At 34.5% G+C, this 24,259-nt stretch overlaps 2 protein-coding genes across 8 annotated transcripts in view; one reads left to right on the plus strand and one right to left on the minus strand.

Annotated features, from left to right (window-relative positions):
• Positions 1-684: 684 nt before the first annotated feature.
• Positions 685-2,275, plus strand: LOC143305919 (putative GPI-anchor transamidase). The gene is made up of 4 exons (XM_076691166.1): positions 685-981; positions 1,057-1,662; positions 1,739-1,849; positions 1,929-2,275. Exons 1-4 carry the CDS (start codon positions 925-927, stop codon positions 2,163-2,165), a joined length of 1,011 nt encoding a protein of 336 aa, XP_076547281.1. The 5' UTR covers positions 685-924; the 3' UTR covers positions 2,166-2,275.
• A 15,775-nt stretch (positions 2,276-18,050) lies between these two features.
• The window catches only part of LOC117602758 (uncharacterized), a 252,903-nt gene continuing 246,694 nt past the window's right edge, over positions 18,051-24,259 (minus strand). For 6 of the 7 annotated variants that reach the window (XM_034321163.2, XM_034321160.2, XM_034321159.2 and 3 more), the window contains one exon: positions 18,051-23,446. In XM_034321163.2, the coding sequence (XP_034177054.2) occupies positions 23,104-23,446 (343 nt within the window). In that variant the 3' untranslated portion in view covers positions 18,051-23,103. The remainder of the gene's footprint in view (positions 23,447-24,259) is intronic. The other variant, XM_034321166.2, reaches the window with a different exon arrangement.

Genomic DNA, 24,259 nt, shown 5'->3' on the forward strand with positions numbered 1-24,259 from the left:
TAAAAAATTATTATTTTTTGAATATAACTGAATGAAAGTGAAAATTAACAACAATCTTTATTATACCAATATCATTTTTAATATAACTACGACTTTCTAACAAGCATAAATTCAATCATAATTATTAGTAACATGAAAAACGTTTACACACTTGATTTACTGTCAAATAACAGTATTTCAGCGTAACAATTGATTGTGTGCGAATAATAAACTGTATACAGAACTTCTAACTTATTATTTATTAATAAATTCGCATTGAACTTTATACAATTAAACTTTCATTACAGCAAAAATAATTTAAACTTTTACGCATTTGAAAATTATATAGAATATTAGTTATTCAAAAAGAGACAAATTATTATTAAAAAAAAAAAAAAAAAAAAAAAGATGGGAACCAAGGATTTGAACCGAGGACCTTTAGATTGCGAGTCATGTGTTTAACTACGGAGCGGATCCATGACTCGCAATCTAAAGGTCCTCGGTTCAAATCCTTGGGTCCCAACGATTTTTTTTTTTCTTTTATGATAATTTTTATGTAATAGTTATTCAAAAAGGGACAAATTATCATTTAAAAAAAAGTGTAACACTTGGGTAGTTCCCCTTGTAAGTAAGTAAATCCTTCCCGCTGTTGGAGGCAGCACTTATCGTATCGATGGTATAGCCATCTAACAGGTATTGATATAATTGCAACGATTTTGCCATACGTATCTTTGGTTATGCCCGTTGGTGCAGTTTGTAAACAATAGTATAAAACATTATAAATTGCGAGAAAATTCTGACAGTGAATTACGATGGGAATAAATCGGATAAAATGATATTTTATCTCAACGTCACCAATTATATATTGTATAAATTTCAAATTTTCTCATGATACGGAAAGAATAATAAGTTTTATGAGTTCATGTGATACGTAATTGTATTAAAATGTATTTAACAATTATTATTACATTATGTGTTTTTCATTTAAATTATGCTTGGGAGGTTTGTTCATTAATTAAATTATCTGCAATGTTTAAATTTTCTATTCTCCATTTACAATCTACTTAACCTTCATAGATACCGGAAAATTTCGCAAAAACTGGTCACTCAAATAATTGGGCAGTATTAGTTGATACCTCACGTTTTTGGTTTAACTATAGGCACGTTGCAAATGTGTTGTCTATTTATCGGAGCGTCAAACGTTTGGGAATTCCGGATTCCCAAATTATCCTTATGATAGCAGACGACATGGCATGTAATCCGAGAAATCCTAGACCAGCTACTGTGTTCAATAACATCAAGCAACATATTAATGTTTATGGAGATGATGTAGAAGTAGATTACAGGGGTTACGAAGTTACTGTAGAAAATTTTGTGAGGTTGTTGACTGGCCGATTAGCTCCAGAAACACCAAGATCAAAGAAACTATTAACAGATGAAGGATCTAATATTTTGATTTATCTTACTGGTCATGGTGGAAATGGATTTTTGAAGTTCCAAGACTCTGAAGAAATTACTAGTCAAGAACTTGGAGATGCATTGGAACAAATGTGGCAGAAGCGAAGATACCATGAAATTTTGTTTATTGTTGACACTTGCCAAGCAAGTTCAATGTATGAGAAGTTTTATTCTCCAAATATTCTAGCAGTAGCTTCTAGTCTAGTGGGAGAAGATTCACTTTCTGTAAGCAATGAAACGTGTTTATTTCTATTCTATTTTCTATTTGGACAATATTAAGTAAACTGTATTTGCTTTGCAGCATCACTTGGATCCTGCCATTGGTGTTTACATTATAGATAGATATACATATTATGCATTAGACTTTTTAGAAAAAGTAGAACCATCCAGCTCTAAAACTTTAGGAGAATTTGTAAGTCACATAGAAAATAATTTTCAAATCAATATAAATTTTGTTATGTTATAAAATTAACATGTTTGCTGTTTTCCAGCTCAAGGTATGTCCTAAGCATTATTGTTTATCAACAGTAGGGGTGAGGAAAGATTTATTCCGAAGAGATCCTAATAAAGTACCAGTCACAGATTTCTTCGGATCATTAAGGCCTGTAGAATTAACTACAAGTATAATGAATGTGTTACCTGTTAAAACAAATAAGACAAAGACTATTGAGCCTGAAATGAAGTATTCTTATGCCCCTCAATTTCCTGATGTATCGGAGCTTACGTGATTCATAGAAGTAACATTAAAATTTTTAGAAAAGGGGACTTGCTTTAATAACAAATAAATAATACAAAACAATGTACAGATATATTTAATATTCATACTATTATATTGTATTATACCATAATAAAAAAAGCTTCACCCTATTTTTACATTTTACACTATGCTATTGCTTACAAAAACATTAAATTAAAAGAAAAAATAAACTAACGAGTTCACTATTACATCCCACGATGAATTGCTTTTATACAGTATTTCAAAAATACCGCCAAAAAAGTGAAACGCTATAGAAATGTAGCGGTAGAATAGTGGTGCATACTTCCGATTTGAAAGGTGGTTGTCAAAATAATTAATTATGCTTAGCTGCTAACGATTTCGAAAGCGAATGGCTTTCTCCAAGCAAGGGGAAAGCAAGATTTCCCCATGTTAAAAAAAAAAAGAACTATTTACATCCCTGCTTTCTTTATCTCCCTGCATTCCTTATATCTGTGCACCCATTACATCTCTGCACTCCTCACATGCCAACTTTCTTTATATTCCTGCATTCCTTATATCCCTTCTTCTTTACATCTCTGCATTCTTATATGCCAGCTTTCTTTATATTCTTGCATTCCTTACATCTCTGCACTCCTTTCATTCCTGCATTCCTTACATCCCTGCTACTTTATATCTCTGCACCCATTACATCCCTGCACTCCTCACAAGCCAGCTTTCTTCATATTCCTGCATTCCTTACATTCCTTCTTCTTTATATCTCTGCACCCATTACATCTCTGCACTCCTCACATGTCAGCTTTCTTTATATTCCTGCATTCCTTACATCTCTGCACTCCTTTCATTCCTGCATTCCTTACATCCCTGCTACTTTATATCTCTGCTCCCATTACATCCCTGCACTCCTCACAAGCCAGCTTTCTTCATATTCCTGCATTCCTTACATTCGTTCTTCTACATATCTCTGCACCCATTACATCTCTGCACCCATTACATCCCTGCACCCATTACACCCCTGCATTCCTCACATGCCAACTTTCTTTATATTCCTGCATTCCTTACATTCCTTCTTCTTTATATCTCTGCACCCATTACATCACTGCACTCCTCACATGTCAGCTTTCTTTATATTCCTGCATTCCTTACATCACGGCACCCCTTTCATTCCTGCATTCCTTACATCCCTGTAAAAAAGCGCCCTCTAGCGGCAAAAATGTGAACTAAATTTTCGATGTCGAGTCAGCGCCATCTGGTTTCGAAAAAAGGAACTAAAGCTTGCAACAATTTTGGCCCTCTAGCGGCAAAAATGTGAACTAAATTTTCGATGTCGAGTCAGCGCCATCTGGTTTCGAAAAAAGGAACTAAAGCTTGCAACAATTTTGGCCCTCTAGCGGCAAAAATGTGAACTAAATTTTCGATGTCGAGTCAGCGCCATCTGGTTTCAAAAAAAGGAACTAAAGCTTGCAACAATTTTGGCCCTCTAGCGGCAAAAATGTGAACTAAATTTTCGATGTCGAGTCAGCGCCACCTGGTTTCAAAAAAAGGAACTAAAGCTTGCAACAATTTTGGCCCTCTAGCGGCAAAAATGTGAACTAAATTTTCGAAGTCGGGTCAGCGCCATCTGGCGGGGAAAAAGGGAACTAAAATCATCACGATTTTTCAATCTCTAGTTAGGAATATAAGGGACGCAGGGATGTATGTGATACAGGGATGTAAGGAGTACAAGGATGTAGGGAATACAAGGATGTAAGGAATACAAGGATGTAAAGAATACAAGGATGTAAGGAATACAAGGATGTAAGGAATACAAGGATGTAAGGAATACAAGTAGTAAGGAATACAAGGATGTAAGGAATACAAGGATGTGAGGGATGCAAAGGGTCGCAGGGAAGTAAGGAATACATGGGTGTAAAGGAGGGGGGAATATAAAGGTTGGAGGCATATTTTTTTTTTTTTTTTTTTAACGTGGGGAAATCTTGCATAAGACCCCCCACCGTCCCCTGGGGGAGGGCGGCGGGGGAGTGTCAGATTCCTACTGACTAAAACCCCACGTCGACCAACACTGGCGCTAAAGGAGGGCTCCGGGACTTTATGTATATCACTCCGGAGACCTCGACTGGTGCCTAGCATGTGACCGACACCGAGGGTCGCACCCGGTGTCGGCTTCTACTCGGGTCGCGTGCAAAGGCGTCTAGAGCCCCCACTCTCGACGCCATTCGCTTTCGAAATCGGTATTAACTAAGCATAATTAATTATTATTTTGACAACTAACTTTCGAATCAAGCTCGATGTGTTTTCAAAGCGCGCACTTTAAAAATTAAAAACATATAAAAGTAGAGTTTGTAAATTATTTTCAGCTTATCTCAGTAAGATATTTTGATTTGTTGTTGGGGATATTAATTAGTTACAAAACAGTATTCCACTTAATCAGAATAGCATTTTAAAATTGTTAATGCGTCGAATTCATTTTAATGTTGTTATTCAACGATATTATAGAACAGAAATCGCCTTATAAGGCCAAACAGGTCAAGTATTATGGGAAAAGCAACATTCGATTTTATTGGTAATTAAAATTTTATTAATTTTGCTTATCAATTAGTGGAAAAGCCATAATGATCGTTGGATGACACGGTACATCACCTTATCCTAGAAACACGAAAGGGGTCATGGGTCGGAATCATATACTCTGGAATTCTTTCTCGATACGATAAAAATTTGCAACGTACATACAGCAATGTAAAAGGTAAAAATTCGAATTATCATAGCGTCAGCGATGAAAATACTAAACATTTCCCCGTATTATTTCACGTAATGTAACTTCTACGTATCGGGTCTATGAGTGTAATACATAACAGTCTGCGTTGATGATTTCATCGTGTGTAACATGTCGCATATATAAGAACGATATCATTCACCGTAAACAGCAGTTAGTGAAAACCAACTGATAGCGTCATACGAGAATTTTAATCGATTTAACCACGCGCCAACACCGAAATCATTCAAATCTTTCGAGTTTTCTGTCTTCAATGTGAGTATGTACATGTTACATTAAATAATGTCCTTAAGGACACTTTCAACTTTTATTCATTATTGATAAATGTGATTTTCATGCTTTTCTGATGAAAATTTCATAAACATGTTTCTATTATTGTTTTGCTTGCTTATCAAAATTCGTTAGACTATGTATTGCGTGTATGTTTTATCATAGTAACTTTTTTTGTACTATATGTTTCATAAATCGACAGTATGAATGTGTTGAGTTTAAACAACTCGTTTGATTCGTGTCTTTAAATGAATACATGTTTATATACATAAGAAAATTTACGCTTGTGTATTACAAATTTTTCTATTGTAATTTCTTAACTGTAATTTGTAATGCAATATGAAGTGTATTATGTAATTAGTAAGAAATTGAATAAATGATTGAACAAATGATTTGTTACATTTTTTATTATTAACTGTGTTATTAAAAAAAGTTAACATTTCTGACTCTTTATGTCATCTAAGAAAAGATATAAAAATTCACAATGTTTACGTATTTTTCCAGATGCGTTTCCTACTTCTATGTTTGGTCATCGTTCTGATAAATTGCAGTCTGTCGTTCACGTTTGGACTGAAAGGAAACTATGTAGAAGTTCATGAAATAGATAAGAAGACGTTATCGTCAATGGAACAACTACCACCTCAAGATCCTGCGATGCATTCTTTTCCAACAGTGCCAGCAGTGCCTCTTATACCTACCTGTACAAGGCAAGGATACTTCCGGGACCCTTTCAACTGCAGGAAGTTTTATCACTGCCAACACGAAAATGCTGTGCCTAAGGGATTCTATTGCCAGTTTGGTTTAATATTTAATACAATTACCAATTCCTGTGATTATCCTGGAACCGTAGAGTGCTGACCACTAATTTTCCGGAGTTTGATAAAAAGATACGTGTGACTGTATTTATTGCTATACTTGCGTGTAATTGTTTGAACGTGTGTAAATAAGCTATGGTTTTGAGCTAATTATAATTTATTTAACACTAGAACAACCAAAATTATGAATTTCAGATTTCCTAATGAGGATACCAGATTGAGAAATGCAAATTTTTCGAAAAGTTTTAAAGACTTCGACATAAATTTGTAATAATAATGATTTAAATTCTTAGCTTGCAGATAATTAACGGTTAAAAAATCAATTTTATACATTAACTTATTCTCTGTGCATCAACACTGGTTGTTCTAGTGTTGAAAATATATTATTCTAAGTTTAGATTACAAATAAAATTGTATATAATGGAATTTTAATTACCTGTGTAAGAATTTACTGACGATAAACAATAAACAAATTTTTACAGAAATGATTCAGTGAAGTAAATAATTTATTACCCTTGCGTTTGTGTTAATATTCGAAAGTATTTAATTTTGAGTAAATTATAAGTTACAAGTCAGACAAAATCAGCACAAGAGTGAAAAATTATTAGAATAATTATTCGACAAACTTATATTTTGAGAAGACCGCCTGGGATGGTTAAAGTTCGACCACAGCGCCATCTATACAAAAGCGGCGGAAACTACTCAATAAATTACCGACTTATCGACTAATCTTCTGACAGTCGGTAATCGACCCTTCAGCAGTCGGTAAGTTAACGACTAGATGACTTGGGATGTTAAGGACCCCAAAGTACCAATGATGTTCTTCGTATATCGATATTATGGCATCCGGGGTGCCAGGGACCCCGATGCATCGATGGCGCTCTCAGCATACCGACCTGATATGATATAAGTTTTCCTCTTTTGAGGGCGACGTAATATAAGGGTTAAGGAAACAAAAATTTTGCCCTACGAAAATTAACGGCTACGCGCCTTTTTCACATTACATTAACCCTTTTCTCGCAATACATTTGTCACCTTGCCAATTACATTTTCTCTCTCACACTTTTGCAATACTTTTATTGTCTTACTCGCTATTTTACATCCCCCTTTTAGTCGCCTCTTACGACAGGCAGGGGATACCGTGCCTGTATTCTAATCCCCCCGAGCCACAGGGGGTAAATTCCTATCTACCTGATATCATTTTGGGGTGTCAGGGACCCCGAAGCACCGGTTAATCTCTCTATATGCTGATCCGATATCATCTTGGGGTGTTAGGGACCCCGAAGCACGGGTAACGCTATACATACCGACATTGTGGTATCCGGGGTGCCAGGGACCCCGATGCATCAATGGCGCTCTCTGTATACCGACCTGGTATCATCTTGGGGTGTTCGGAACCCCAAAGCACAGATAACACTACATACCGACTTTGTGGTATTCGGGGTGCCAGGGACCCCGATGCATCAATGGCGCTCTCTGTATACCGACCTGGTATCATCTTGGGGTGTTCGGAACCCCAAAGCACAGATAACACTACATACCGACTTTGTGGTATTCGGGGTATCAGGGACCCCGATGAATTAACGGTGCTCTCTGTATACCGACCTGGTATCATCTTGGGGTGTTCGGAACCCCAAAGCATAGGTAACACTACATACCGACATTGTGGTATCCGGGGTTTCAGGGACCCCGAAGCACCGGTGAAACTGCATACCGACATATCATCCTGGGGTGTTCGGGACCCCGAAGCACAGATAAAAAGTGATACGGACGGAAGTCTTTGCGCTTTATACATATGATTTAAGAATTTATTTTTCTAAATTTAAGTTCGAAATGAAATAATGTATTTAAGGAAATTTTAATTAATTGAATAAAGTTTTGATAACAAGTACCTATTATAGAAATTATTTCAAAAACAATTAAGTAAAATGAAATTATGAGAATTACAATTTTAACTTTAGAAGTTAAGAAACATAAATTTAAAAACTCCAGGTTATCAAACTTAAAATGAACTTAAATTATAAGGTAGAATTTAAAACAGTTACAATGAATCATGATTTTATTTGTTATATAATAATATCTACAATAAAAATACCACATCGTTTGAAAAACAATTTTCGTTACAATTATACAGTAATTTTATATAATAATATAATATTTAGGTTTTCGTTCCAAATAAGATGTAGCGATGAACATACACCTCGCAGTGGGAGTGAGAAAATACATTTTTTTTTTCGTTTGTTGCAAATTCCACATTGATTTCTTCACTCAGTGTTATTTTTTTGTGTTTTGCAAATACGAAACGAACATACTCGAAACGACGGCAAGCGATTCGTATAATTTATTCTGTCATTTTCATTCGTTCTCGAGAAGGAATAAAAGCGTTTCTCTGCGTTTCGAGTATGTCTCGTTTCGATCCCTATTTTTTCTCCGTTTTTTTCTGTTTTTCTTTTAAATATTTCGCGTCGCGTGCACGCTGGCTCGTCATTTTTTCCGCCACGATATCATTTTCTTTCTTTTCTTTTTTTTTTTTATTCCTTTCTTCCCCTTTTATTTAGCGAGATTTATAGAAATATTGGACTAGAGCGATCCAACGTTTGTTTTTTTCATTTCCTATCTCATTCTTGTAACGCGAGCGTTCGCCTGACTAATTTTAACTACACTTAGTTAATAGTATCGTAATGTCATCTCAATATATATATCATTGTATTAGTTGTCATAATATATAGAAAATACATATAACAATTATTTAAATGACTCACAATCAATCATTTTTTTTTTTTTTTCGTTAGGGTGTACAGCTGAGTGTGTACACACACCTGGTGGGTAAGTGCACACACGCAGATACACGCATAACACACATGTATACATACATTTATTTATATATTTATATATTTATATTTATATTTATATTTATATTTATATATATAATTCATTCATTTATTTATATATTTATATTAATCGGTGCGTTAAATTTTACATGATATTTTTTTTTTATACACTCGTCGTACAGAGGGAGGAACAGGATGTTGAAGAAGGATATTTTTCGAAGGGGAAAAGGGAAAAGGAAGATAACAGACCTCTCATACATTTACATTGTCTTCGTCGTAGCATTAGTTTTGTTTTTAATGTAAAACTCTTCGGGACTTAATTGATATCTTACAAACATTTGTTTCTTGTACTGTTGTACGTATCCTCGCTTTTTTCTTTTTTCTTAAATGAATTATTCTCTTCGTCGTATTCATTTCAGCAGTTATACAGCTGATGGAATTTGTTATTTTTCACTTCTTTGATTTATTTTACAAAGATGTGTCTTCGTCTGTGGTGCATCGAACACTGGGCTCGTTTCTTTTGCTCGTCGTCTTTTTGATTTCTTCTCGTTAAATGAGACATACAAACATTTACTCGTGTACATTTAATACGATCATATATTTATATCTATACAATAGATTCTGTTATATTCAAGATCGTTTCTGATACGACTTCATTTTACGTAGTTTTTCTTTCGAGCACGTTTATTAAACACTTTTTAAGCGATAAGTATGACATCCATCTTTTTGTTTTAGAAAGAATCGTTGGAATTGTTAAAAATTCCAAAAAGTAACAATCACTCGTTTGGTAATTCTTTTACAATTTCAATTTTCACTATCGCAGAAAATTTATTAATAGAAGATAGAGATATCAAAGAATTGGAAGTTTCATAGATAGCAATTTTATGTTTGCAGTGTTAATAAAGTTTATAAAAGGAACATTGAAGTTAGAACTAAACATTCAGCACCTGAATTCGACTACTATTTTTATTAACATGTAGAGTTCTTAAACTTCAGAGAATTAAAATATTTCTAAAACATTTTGATAGATATCTTTTTCTTTATTGAGCGAAATGGTATTGCTGTGTGGTTTCTCGTCAGGAAGGATTCTGTCTTTTGATATGTCAGACGCCTAGCTCGTTTAGTTTTGCTTTTATCCTCTTACATTCGATTCTTTGATTTTTTAATAGTATTCAACCAGTTTTGTTTCATTTATTTTGCAATCTTTTTCAATATAAATTCTGTTATACATATAAAGGTTACATTGAAGAATGATTTTGTTTCAAAATTCTTTTCTTTAATTTAAATTATGAAAGAATTTTGTATCGAGATTTATAGCTTTAAAATAACAATTCAGAAATGTTCTATAAATTTTTCTATCATAACTGGTTTGTCTTTTTGCATATAAATTACACGCTGGGAGGCTCAAAAATAAATTATGTTCAGCTCTGATTGAAGAACTTTTCTTGCAAAAATAATTTGACGCAATAAGAATCGTTGATCTTACAAATATTCCATGTATTGTTAGTTTTCTAGAAGAGTGACACGTTTAAAAAATTATTAATTTTGAGATACATTAGATCTTAGCAGCCTTAGCAAATATCAAATTGATTTCTTGAAAAATTTATTTTTTCTAATGTCACTCTTCTAACATAAATCGACAATGTGAATATTGGTGTACATTTTCATTTACTCAGCACCGATGTCTGAGGTTCTCGAATCGAATCGGGTATTACCTGTCTGTTCGCTTTGATCTTCGATACTTAAAAAGTAGATTAATCACGAAACACCGCCACCATGACGCGCATTTTTAGATCTGTGCATTTTGATTTTGGAGCTTCAGCCACTGTTATTGTGTACACTGTATAACTATACACATATATTGTTCACATAAATAGTAACTAGCACGCAGAGTTCCACGAGTAAAAGTTCATTAACCCTGAAATGGTGAAACTAGATCAGGTCAATCATAATCAAATTTTTGAACTCTATATAATAATATTTCGACTAAACTTAGGCATACGAATTTTAAACCAAAGGGTTGAAACTATTGAAATTAAAAATTTAGAAAAGGAGAAATAAATTTCAAAGACTGATGAATATAGAAAAATGAAAATAGAAAGTAGAAAATTTGGAAAATGAAAAGGATATAAAATATAAAATTAAATTTAAAGTTATTACAATTTTCATAGTTCACCATTAGAGGGTTAAAACTCAATTTTTCTCGCGCTAGAATGCACTCGAGAGCCCACGTTTAAAAAGAATATCGAATATTAGAAAATTTGCCACTTTTTCGGTTCCTTACTTTGCCACTGTTTCTCGATACATTTCCAACGAATCCCTCCCTCTATTTTGATTGTCAATTTTGATTTTCCAGCCAGCGATTTTCGACTCTCGAGGGCAATCATGTTTCTACTCGCGTAGTTTTTCTTAAGTGTCTACATTTTGAAACACACGAAGTCGCAGGATATCAAAAGGATATAGGAGAGGTAGGAAAGGGTAAAAGGGAATATCGTGCTTGTTCTCGCACAGCATTCTTCACGACACATATAAAATTCAGACTCTTTATACAGAATTATTATTGCATACTACACGTTCGCCGTTCTGGGCTACGAGGTACCCCACCACATTTTCTCGCTAATTAGTGTCTTACAACGCGTACGTAGAGACGAGTGGAAGAGGAACAAGGATCTCATTTGGGGTCGAATTTTCGGTGAATTAAACGCGAACGTCGACTTTTTTCTTTGATTCTCAGCAGTGTTTGATTTAGAACGTCGTGTACTCTCGAACAATTTGTTCGATCGCAACGACGATATTTGGCACGGTATTTATTGTTAAGCGTTTCGTTTTCAACGACTGCGAACGATCACGATTTTGATATCCTTCGCGATGCCCGTGTCCTTTCTTTTTATTTCTTGATTCTCATTGCTTATTTTGATTCCTTAATATTAGACCTGGACTCTTTTGAAATAACATATTATTTTATTTTATAATTATTATACTATTTTCGAAATATAATTATAGTATTTTATTTCAAGAAATAATTTTGAAGATGATCATTTTTTAATAATTATGTAATATAATTTTAAATAAAACTTATCCAGGTCTAATCGATACCGACAATTTTCACAAATCATAAATGTAATACAGAATAAATACTCCTTTGGAAAATTGAAGGTATCGATAAAGGCTTTACGAAAGTTTTTTGATGATCGTTAAATTTTACCCGTTCGTTAACATGTCGACTGCCATGGGGAGTTATCAATGGCAAATACTAGAAATTTAATATAATTAAATAACTGGAAGAAGATAAGGGAAAACAAAAGTTAAATTATTGAGAAATTGTAAGTTTGGCAGTCAACGTGTTAATTATGTTTCTTAATTATTCGGTGCTGAACCCCTTCGACTTAAAGCAGAGATTTTTGTTAATTAGATAAATTTTACAAAAATTGTACAAAATTCAACTATAATATTAACACTTTGTCAAATCTTTCCAATCGTACCTTTTGACTTAAATTTCTACAATTATAATTTTATGAATAAATTAAAGGTTTATCTATACATAGCCTGAGAAAGTAAAATATAATAAGTAGACTGCAGTTGTTTATGCAAAGTATTCAAAATACGCGAAGCAAAGTGCTATTAAATATTTTACCAGAGAAAATATTTTACAAAAGTATAGTATACATTTCCATAAACTTCAGTAGCCTAATTTTTAACAGCAATAAGTAGAATCACAATTATGACACTTTATATGTAATACAAATTTATGGAGGGGTTATGCGATTGTTTGACTTGAAATATAAGATTTTCTTGTTACATCACTTGAGAGTTTCTAAGAGCGGCCCAACCATTCGATCATCAATGATAAATTTCACTATAAATTTCATAATAGGTAATCATACTCTTAAGCATATTCGAACAAATGTAAATCGTAGAAAATATTCGATCGTTTCGAAGCCTTATTAAAACACAAAGATCGAAAACTTGTGATCACGAAGCGACTATTTTTGTTTAAATTTAAGGAGGAGATTATTAAATGTCTACAGGGGATTATTGAAGAGGAAGAAGTAGCACGCTGACAAGCGGATACGAAGATACCTCTACGTAATTGATCAATTTATTCATTGGCACTCGTTTAATAATCTCTAAAAGTTATTTTAAAAATTAAACAATCTGTAGATTTTTTATTTATTAGTGAAACGTATTTCGTATCCGCTTTTACTAGGAATTAGGTATACCTGTAACTATCCGAGGAACGAGAAAAAACATTAGGGCAGAGCTAGAGTTAAAGGGTTACAATTAATTTCTTAACGAATTAATACTTTCTGTACTTCATTCATGCACAGAGACACGACACGCGCGTATTTAAGGACTAATTAACGGAGGATTGTCTGCTTAAGGGGTTTCTCATCCGATTCAGTGCATCCATGAGGCAATCAATTCATTTTCTTTTCAAAGAATTTTTCTCCCTTCTCCTCCCATGACTTTAACCCTCAAATGAGGGATGCTGGGTTAGACAATAATTAAATTTTGTTTGCACGTATCTGCAAGCCAAACTTTTGAATAGATTTTGATAAATTTCGAATATTCGAAGTATCTGAATTTGAAAATAAATGACAATTTTTGTTCATTCGATGCATCATGAATGCAAAGCTCCCTCGGCCACGACACTTTAACTATCTATCGACAGATATCTACTATTTACATCAATTCCTTTTAGACATAGCTAACGTTTCATACCTCGTAGTTGAAGGATATACATGAAGTGTGCAGAATCGCCGGAAAGAAACGACGTGTTCTTGTCGTTCACAGATTTTTTTTTTCACATACGTACACACATATTAGTTCAACATATTATTCGCCGTCTATCGCAACACCAAACGATTTCCGCTAGAAATAAAAAAATTGTCTCCCGTTCCTGCTAGCTATACCTAAATCTAAGTCAAACGCGTTGCAGAAATAACTGGACGTAATTAACATTTTAGCGAAGGTCCACATTTTTGAAAAAGTATCAGTCCAGATTTTTAGGGGGGCCAGACTCGCCTTGGCCACCCAGTTACGCCAATTTTTTTAATTCAGAATAATTGCTTTAAGACTAAAACCACATAAAAATCAGAACTTCCCATTGCATTATACAATAAAGCAATGATACCTGAATCGTGTGTAAAATTAATTTTACTCTAAGTAAAGATAGAGTATGACAGCTAATTTAAAACTAAATTAACTCAAGTAATCTCTGTGGTAGACATGTTAACGAATTTCTTGCTGTTTGAGATCAATTATTTTTTCTACTAAGGTGTAGTAAATCTAAAGAAAATAGGTTATCAAAATAGTTTTTCGACATGGAAGAAGGGTAAGAGGTTTGGGCGCATAATGGCGATACCAATGCGCTTTGGCACGTAGTTACAATTCAATAGAAGACTTGTTTCTCGAAGTGAATCCTTATCTAAATAATTTCTACATCGTTCAGATACTTTAAAACGCTTCACAAAAATGACACCGGAGAATAGTGCCATGGTATATCCCTTTGATGGTTATTCGCAGAAAATTAGTTTGTTAAATCTGCAACACAACGCACGATTAACTCTTTGACTGTAAAAATTCATAATTAACTAATTTTCTTTCGTTAGACACGAGAAAGAAGATGAAATATCTAAAGACAGTCAAAGAGTTAAATTGATTTATTTGAGAAACGGACACAGGTTTCAGCGACGATTTTGAAAGGAAGGATAAAATAAAAAGATATTCCTCTTCCACCAAAGAACACGTTTCCACTATCTCTCGAGCTGATATAAAAAAAAAACGAAAAGCTTCGACCTCAATCTCTATCCTCGTCTTTCCTCTGTGTCTCTCGCTCGTTCTCTCATTTCTTCTAATATCGTAGTTAAAAGTCAACGATTAGTTACCAGAACACAAGGCACTTGGCTTACACATCATACATCATATTTTTTTTCGTTTCTTTTACTTTTATCATTTTTTTGGTTTTTCGTTCTATCTTTCTTTTGTTAGTCGCTTCGCTGTTGGTATAGCTCGGTGTTGGGATAGCTTTTGCAAGACGTTCCGCTTTACGTGAGACGAACTTTTCATTTACAAAGACTCGACAAAATTTCAATAAACTCTTTATAATTAAATTAGAATTATTTAATTAATTCTCAGACACACTTAACGGTAATAAAATAGTAATTGAAGAAGACATTATCTGTTACATGAAAATTATTATTGTTTATGTATTTTGACATATGGGGTCTGAGGGAGGTGTAATTAATACGACTGTAAATAATTTTAATTAAAAATTGTTCGTCTCACGTTTCGTCGCCGATTACAGAATGCCTTGCAGCGTACGATGGAAATTAACACGCAGCAGTCACTCACAATATCAATAGAAGAAAATAGTCCATATGTATATATATATTTATATAATATAGATCGCCGCACACCAATATATATATATATACTATGTATGCGCTGCAGTAATAATATATATATATTTATTTCATATATTCACTGTTCATCATCATCATCATATATATATCCATTTATAAACGACGGTTAGATTATACATTACATCTGAGTATTAAAACATCTTTTTTCCTTTCTTTCTTCCTGCATTTCACGCCTATTTCCGGTGACAGTATTATTCTGTGGCTACACATTTAATACTCCTGCGCATTCGTGAGTTAGGGATTTCGGTAGCCTTGCTAAATAATCAACCTTCTATTAAAATTATGACTTTCCACAAATTCACTAATTAATTAACATAATTTAATAACACTGTTATAAAACATATCAAATGTTACGTTACTTATAAATAATAGTGCATGCGAATATTTTAAAAGAACAGAATATCGTAACAAACGTTCAATCATTAGATTTCCAAAATAATATACTGAAATCCCATCGCTCACCGTTCCCATACACGAATGAACAACATCGAGATTGAAACCGCGACCTTCCTACTCCCTGCACATTATCAGCGCTGAAACATAGCAAGATCCAAAAATTTCTTGTTTAAATTTTAATTTACAAATGGAAAATCGAAATAGACTTGGCCTTAATTAAAACGAATTAAATAAAATCAGAAGAAATATTAATATTATTTCGTAGTATTTATGAAAAATGTTAAATGAAAATCGTATTTGGAATAATTGTAATTATATTTGATTGCAAAATAAAATGAGACTAAAGATGAAAAACTTGTAAGTCAGAAATTTTTGAACCTTCCATGCACGTAAATACATATCTATATGTATAAGTATCTATATACATAATATACATATAAATATATATATTCCCACATATTTATACACATAATAATAAATAATAATCAATAATAATATCGCCCTTTCATATTCAATATGTGTACATATATATACACACACTAAATAAAATCGAATAATGTATAATCACTAGACCAATGTATATTAGTATCGCTTTTCAAACGTAATACTGATGCACAGACGCTCATTGTCACGGCTGAGCCAATAATTTCCATCTTTATTAATTAACAAATCCTTGATCGTTCATTTCATCATTATATATCAGACTATTATCAATACATTTGCCGGACATTGAGCTCTTTGATTCTCATCGGCCAATCTCGAGATCGCACGCGATTGAAAATCAGCGTCTTAATTTCTGCAAAAATTGATCGAAAGAATTGATGGAGATCGAATAAATTGTTTGACAATCGACTCAAAACCGCGCAGGATCTCAAGTATCAGCCACGTTTGTGCCGTTTCCTTTGGCCGAAGACCAATGTGGTGGAGTCAGTCGCTGGTCAAAGGGGGTTTTCTAGGCCTCCTATGGGGTCTTTCCTTCGTTTTTATCTCCCACCCTCGTCGACGATCGAAGGGAGAATCGATAGGCCGTAGCGACATTCGATCGAACTCGTAACCACATCGCGCTTCAATTGACTGTAAATTGTATAATAAACATACATCGCGCGATCGATCCGCGAGAGCCGACAGCTTTCAGAGTAGCTCTCGGTGATGCTTAGAATTCTAATATCGAACGAGATGCAGCAAAAACGAGAGACAGAATTAGACTGATTCGAAATTTTAGAATGTATAGAATCTACGGAAGTGAAAGAAAGTTTCAAATTCACCTCGGGTGTCGATGAAAAACCGGGCGAGAATACTGATGTTACTTCGCTAAGTGGCACTAGTGTCGGTTCACGTTGAAAATTATACATATACGATGATAAAACCTGCCACTTAGAGAAATAGAAATTACTCTCACGGCACGATCGCACGGCGTCTTGAGGATCCTTTAAAATCGAATCCATCTCGGGCCAGCTGTAGTTTAGCGCACCACGTATCTAACACAATTAATTAATTATATTGTCCATATTGCTTTATGGCACCAAAACGTTTGAGCGACGTCATTGCACAGTATTTCCTGTCACGAGAGGCTCGTCTGCGATCCGCTTGCTTCGGAAAAGCAGGCGTATCCGTTCTCGCTTTGAGCAAAAGACGATGTTTCGGAGTCCGGCTGATAAAAGGGGGGCGGGGGGAGGGGGTTCATTTTAAAATTCACTAGCGTGACGAGAGGAATATAGTTTCTTTTAGTGTTATACACAGCTACGCTTACAGGTAAGAACTAGTTGAGCAGAGAAGTGGAAAGAACAACGACAGTGAACGGCGTACGCGTGAACGCGTTCGGTGCCGCTCGGTGCCGTTCGGTGCCGTTCGGAGCCGCTCGGAGCCGTTCGTGAGGCATCGCGTGCTCGATCAACACTGAACGTCCGACCACGCGATACCTCAGGCTCGATGTTTACCCATCGTCGCGCACGGCTACCGATTCGCTTACCGAGTATGACGCCGAATGCGCATGCGCGCACCAATCACCGATATTGCTACCGAGTTAACACACACGCGTTCCTCTCCTTTCACTCGATCGTGATTATTGCGAAATAGAAAATTTTTGTCAGCGTCATACGAACACTCTGGACACCGTGTTTGTCACGCACATTTCTTCGGTGCTTTACCGATACTTTGGTAACGACAGAACGAGGGATCATTCGCCCGAGGAACAAAGAGATTCGACGAAACGAACGACGAGGATGGAAAATTCGAAATTTCCTTCTTTTTTTTTTTTTTTGATCCTGCAAAATTTTCTCATCCGCTTCGAATCTGATACTCGTATGAAACGCGACATCACAAATCCGTGGCTCTCCTACAGCTGACCATTCTCTCGAATACATTAAAAACACTATTATTAACAATACATTTCTTGATTATTTTTTTTTTTTATCTTTTCTTTGTCTTGTTCATCCTCGTAGTAAAAGTTACAATAGAGAATAGCGATAACATCAAATAGAAGAGTATAAAGAACCATGCTTGGCGTTATAGAGATAGACATTAAAGTAGGTAAATAGTTTGTAAGAGGACAATAAGATATTACGATATCAATATAATCGAATAAATAACTTTTCACTTGCGTCAAGAGTGATTCCTTTGCGATTATTAAACGTTTGACGACCGTTTAACGTAGACTTCTTTTCTTTTTCTCGTTTTTGTTTTTTAATACAGTAGTTTTGAGCACATTCCTCAGGTGTATAACCACGCTACACTTTCTTCGCCGAGTTGTACCAATATAATATTTATAGATTCTAGCGACGTTAACTCGCCATTTTATTCGACCCATGAACGATTATTTTTCTCAACATTCGAGTCTATGGCGTTATAGATGAAAAAAAATAAATGAATAATTATAATTTATTAAGAAATCATCAAACCTCGTGTATCGTTGTAAGAAAAAGAAAAGAATGGTAACAATGAAAATACTGTACACGATAACTATTTTTTGTACTTCTCGTTTCCCTTATGATTTTAATACTAAGCGAAGAGTACTTAAACGATGAAAAAGATTTAGAATATACTCTTTGGAACGAGCTTAGGTAAATTTCGATCTCTATTTTACGATTAAACGACGCTTCAAACGAAACAATTTTCATTAAATGTAAATCATGTGTACGTTATAATTAATTCTTACATTTGATCGGTAGCGGTATCGGTTAAGCAAATGCTAAATATAAATGTTCTTAAAATAAGTAAATGTTCTTAAATAAAAAATTGTACTCTGTAAACGTAATCCGTTCCATTCACTCGATGTTGCCTGTTAAAACACGATTAATGGCAGTACAATATCGGTACAACTCACTAGTTGATGGCACGGGTCCGCCTATGTACAAATACATAATACCATATACCACATACCATTTAAATACATCACATATTTATCAATTTTTTTTCGTTTGTTATATATATATTCTCCATATAGATATATATATATCATTCTTTTCTGTGACGTGGAGGGATTCGTTTGTACAATTCATGCATATCTTCGTTACGGTTTCATTGCTTCGTTTTTTTTTCCTCGTGCCTTCCCTAACTTCTGAGTAATTAGCCTCCAGATTTTGATTTTTTGATTCTTCCATGCAATTCAAATCCAGAGTTTTGTCAATTTTTTATTAAACACTGAAATTTTATTAAGTACGAGAGCAGAGTTTAAAAACGAAAATCAAGTAATTTTAAAAGTAAGCACATTATTGTCCACTAGGATTAAAAATAAAATATTTTTCATTTCAAATTGGAAATTAATAATCTAATAACAATAATTGCAATAAATTACAATCTATCCAATAATGAAATTTCTGAAACACAAGCTATCAATAAACTCTATTTAAATATAAAAAAAATAAAATATTTTCTCCAAAATTTCATAATCTCTGGATTTGATCTGATTCCATCCCTCAGTATCATTAACTACCCCGTGTTTCCCCTTGAATATCTAAATCTGATTTAAGAGTTAGATTACAATACGTACAATAAGAATTACATTAGTAGAAACTTAGTTTCTGTAACAAGTGTATTGTCTTAAATGATATGTCTGCTAATTTTGTTGCATTCCACTGATGCGCCGAGCCTCGCGGTCGGAGAATTCGTACAACAATTTCACGCTTCTTAAATGAACTTATTTTTAGAGTGTCGAACCGTCTAGGATCTTAATATAATTACATAATTAATTATAGACTTCTAGGATTACGCGCGCCTCCTTAAGATCCTTTTTCCAACGCTCGATTCAACCGGAGGCTATTACTCAGATTCTCACAAAATCCTGTGTTCTCTTTTTTCTATATGGTTCACAAAGAAGTATATATCCACGTAATTAAGTAAGTATCTATACAAGTATCGATCAGAAAATAAGTACACACTCGGAAACACACCGTGGAACGTTCGCAACGACCGAATACTGATTTGATTTTTTCCTATCAGGTTTAATCAACGTTAAAAATATATGTATGTATATATTATATCTCTAAATGAAAGTTGTGTGATCTGTTCGTAGAATAATTATGGATCAGATGGTTCGTGTGCGTTTTATCGCATTCGTTTCTTTTTGGTCATACACGCTTCTACATCGAACAAGCATCATCTCTTTTTCTCTGGAAATGAATGAATCGCGTGCGGCCGGATTGTAAAACAGCGCGTTACACATATTTTTCTGAATTCAAGGATGATCGTTAGTTGATGGGGAAACGTTGAAGAAACACAAGACGCACAGCTCGCATACACACATTCATACACGCACAAAGGACAGACGATTCTCTCGTAAGCTTAAAGTCCAACGAATCTCCTCGAATGTCGAACGTCAAACGGAAGTATTTTTATTTTCTGTCATGTACTAGTTTTTGTTCAGTTTGAAACGTTAAAACATTCCATCGGTCGGTCGATGTTTAAAAACAAGTGGAAGATTCAAAAGCTGTCGTTTAAAACTTGGCAGATTCTCTCGAACGCATCTTTTTCCTTCGGCCACTTGCACCTCTCTTATCTCTCATCTACGTTTTCGCTTGTTTTTTTTTTTTTTTGTTTATACACGTGAAAAGTTTAAAAAGTTAAAATGTATATCGTGATCTTTTTTCCCTTTTATTTTAATGGTAAAAGTTAATAAGAAGAAGAGCGTTAACAATAACAAGATCTTTAAGGTAAAGTGTCAGGAGCAGCTACGATCGACGAAACTATCCTTGAGCGATCACTTTGAACGCGAAATTTGATTAGAGCTCGTGGAAATTTTGATTGGAAACGACGTTTTTGTACGTATATGCGAGAAATGAAACAAAATGATTTTAGTTTTTAAATGTTCCAAATCAAATTAATTAGTATTTAGTAATTAGGTAAAGGGGTACTTAAACGAAATAATGGCCTGAGGAAACCATCTATGGAATTAAACTTGAAAACCCAGAAAAGGGTTAATAGGAACATATGATTTTGTTAAGTACTTGAAAGGAATTAAGTACCATAAAAATAAGAAACTAATTCTATTAGAATATATTATAATATTAATGCTATTTAGAATTTTCAATTTCTCTTCCGCAGATGTTCAACAATTAACAAAGTCAGCCATCGAATAAAATTCTAAATTAATAATCCTTGAGAAAATTTCGAATACAGAATTGCATATAAAAGATTTACGTACAAAAACATCGTTGTCCGTGTGATCAAACGAGACGATAATAAAAAATTGAAATTCACTCAAGATTTTCGAGGTCGTAGTCTCCTAAGTTAGGTAGAAAATCAAGCCAAGTATATATACTTTATTCGTAATATAGATCCCTCCTAAAAACAACCTAAAACCTATCCTACGTGTTCTGCGTTAAAATCCATTCGAATTGTACATACAGACACTGACGTTTAGAGACTATGTACAGACAATGTACACGTATTATGTACACATAGAGCCGCGATCGAACGATCCCGTTTTAGTCGAACAAATATTCATCTCTTCATTTTAATAATAAAACGCATTTTCTAATTCACGTGTCAGTATATCGGTGCACGTTATGTTATGTATAATAATGTACCCATGGCTGTATGTATAATCATTTATGTTACATCCGATCTCGATCGAGCCGATCGATCGAGACGACGAAGTGAAACTTGAACAACATCTCTTTTTCTAGAGAGAACTATATCTTCGCCTAATCTACCTTGAATCATCGTCAAATTACATCGATTCTGTTTATTATACATATGTATAATGTGTATATTTATATATTAAAATTTATTCAGACAAATATAGTTAATATATATATATATATATATATATTTTTTTTTTTAAGTAACAGAGAGGTAACAAAAATCGGGGCGAGGGGGAGTTTCAACAAATCTACGAACGCTTCTCTGACAAAGGGTCGCTTACTTATTCTCGAGATTTTAAATACGCTAATCTGATTTAAACTAAGTAGAACTAGTAGAGCGAACGTGCAACAAGTAGAAACTATTCACGAACCGCCCAACAAATCGTTCTTATTTCTACCTTTTCAAAACAATCAACAAGAATTTCATTTACCTTTTTATTTTTCGTTTCATCGAATCGTTTGAAAGGATATTCGAACGAAAAATCTTTCTATCTATGACCGATGCGAACGATTCGGTTCGTCAATAGATCCTTTGGATGATAAATTAAGAAGAATAGAAGAGAGAGAGAGAGAAAGAGAGGGGAAGAGAAAGAGATGAAAATCGGAAGGAAAGAATGATAAAACGTTTAAAGAAGCAACAGGTAACAGTAATGTCTTGCGTGGCACAATCCTGGGAACATTTCACGTGCGATTAGGTACATCGATGATCGCGATAATCGTTCAATATATTACCACCACTCATAGTGGCGAAATATATCATTTATTTAAGTCGCGTTCGAACTTAACTTCTATCCGGTTTCTGTGTTTGGATGGTTGCTCGTTGATTAAGAGTCTCTTCTCTCTAGGCCATTGTACATCGATAAAGAAGGTCCGTTGTGCTGATGAAAATCGAAACTGAAGAAAAACAGATGCCTGTGTATCCTTCGACGATCAACTTTCATTTAAGCTTCATCGTCGATCTTCCGTCTCGTAGGGGATCTTCCATGGTTACCCTGTCTCCTCTTCACCTACGACCTCACAACTACTTCTCCCTTCTATCGTCGGGCACCTACGATTCGTGCACGACGATACAGGCGGTTCTGAATATCGTTTAGGTTTTAAATATGGCTGAGAACCCTGGTAGAGAACCGCGTCGTGTATCTCTTTCAAGAGGTAATCTTATTTATTTCTGTTTCTCTTCACTATATCTAGCGTGGAAGAATCGGGAGGCTCGGCTTCAGTGGACCAGCTTCTTTTTTCTCGATCGCAATTTTATTTTTCTTCAGGCTGATAACCTGTCTACAAATGCTTTTTCTTTTTTCCTACCGTACCGTTTACAGCCTTCGTTAAGGTAACTTTAGTTGAACCGGCTGGGCGTCGTCCTATGGTGGCCTGAGCCGTGTCGGGTTGTGCCATAAATGGGATGGCTTTTGAGCACCGGTGTCGCCATTGCTAGGAGGCAGTTGCTGCTGATTATAGTCTTGGGCCTGCGGTGATACACTGCTGGATTGTTGTTGTTGCTGTTGAGGCTGTTGCTGCAATTGTTGCTGCTGCTGCTGCTGAGCTTGTTGCTGCTGTTGTTGGCGTTGATTGGATTGCTGAGATTGTTGCATTTTTGATTGCTGCTGAACCGGCCTTTTAGATTCCTGACCCGTTGAATCGGGCGAGGGCACCGGCCTGTGCGATTTCATGTGCGCGCTTCTGCTTTTCACTTTGTTGAAAACTCTGCAAGATAAGTTGAATAAACGAGTCAGACGAGGGATTAAAGTTGATGCGATACTTTGGAACGTAGCATACTACGCGATGGATTTCTGTGTCGATGAAATTGGTATTGTTGAAAGGGAGAACAGGGATGGAATGAAGTTAAAAAGACCTAGTTCTTGACGAAGTTTCATTTCAAATTGCATGATTTTCTGAAAGTAAATAACTGAAACACGTAATTGTTTATTTATCATTTCAAAGTAGGATCAATCTGCAGAATCTAAGAATTAACATACGAATGCAAAGGGTTAAAAAAGAAACAATTAGCAGTTTGTAATACACTTCGTTGATCGTCCAGGTCTCCTTAAATTCATGTTCCTTGCATATTTTGAAAACATGTTTTTTGACTGTATAATATTTGGTGCAAGTTTTGGATGTTTGTAAGTATTCGTTTAAGAATATTAGATAACAATTTTGATATTTGCAATTATAATAGCGACGACGTATGAACATTGAGGTAATTAATGATGGATCATGCGTATGATGTGCTCTTACATTAATTACTGATTCTATATGATAATGCAAGCATTCTAAATATTTATTATCGGTTGATTATTCACCTTGACGTGTTGCAGATTATCATACTGAGCTCGTTGCTTATCAAATGAATGAAACTGAAAGTTGTTCATAGAAAAAAAGAATGAAACAAGACAGCAACGTAAATTAAATTTGATAAAATACAAGAAAATAAATGTATGTCACTAAAAGTATACTATTTGAACTGTGGCTTTCGTAAATTTAAGTAGCAATACTTTCTAATTTAAATATATGACTAAA

Source organism: Osmia lignaria, chromosome 12 (genome assembly GCF_051020975.1).
Source record: "Osmia lignaria lignaria isolate PbOS001 chromosome 12, iyOsmLign1, whole genome shotgun sequence".
In the NCBI taxonomy this organism is placed as follows: Eukaryota; Metazoa; Arthropoda; class Insecta; order Hymenoptera; family Megachilidae; genus Osmia; species Osmia lignaria.

What these genes read in the sequence shown, in the direction of transcription:
- LOC143305919 (XM_076691166.1), top strand. Translation starts at nt 925, where the DNA reads ATGTATTTAACAATTATTATTACATTATGTGTTTTTCATTTAAATTAT. An exon ending in TGGGAGAAGATTCACTTTCT is followed by an intron (nt 1,663 to 1,738) that starts GTAAGCAATGAA and finishes TTTGCTTTGCAG; the next exon opens with CATCACTTGGATCCTGCCAT. An exon ending in CTAAAACTTTAGGAGAATTT is followed by an intron (nt 1,850 to 1,928) that starts GTAAGTCACATA and finishes GCTGTTTTCCAG; the next exon opens with CTCAAGGTATGTCCTAAGCA.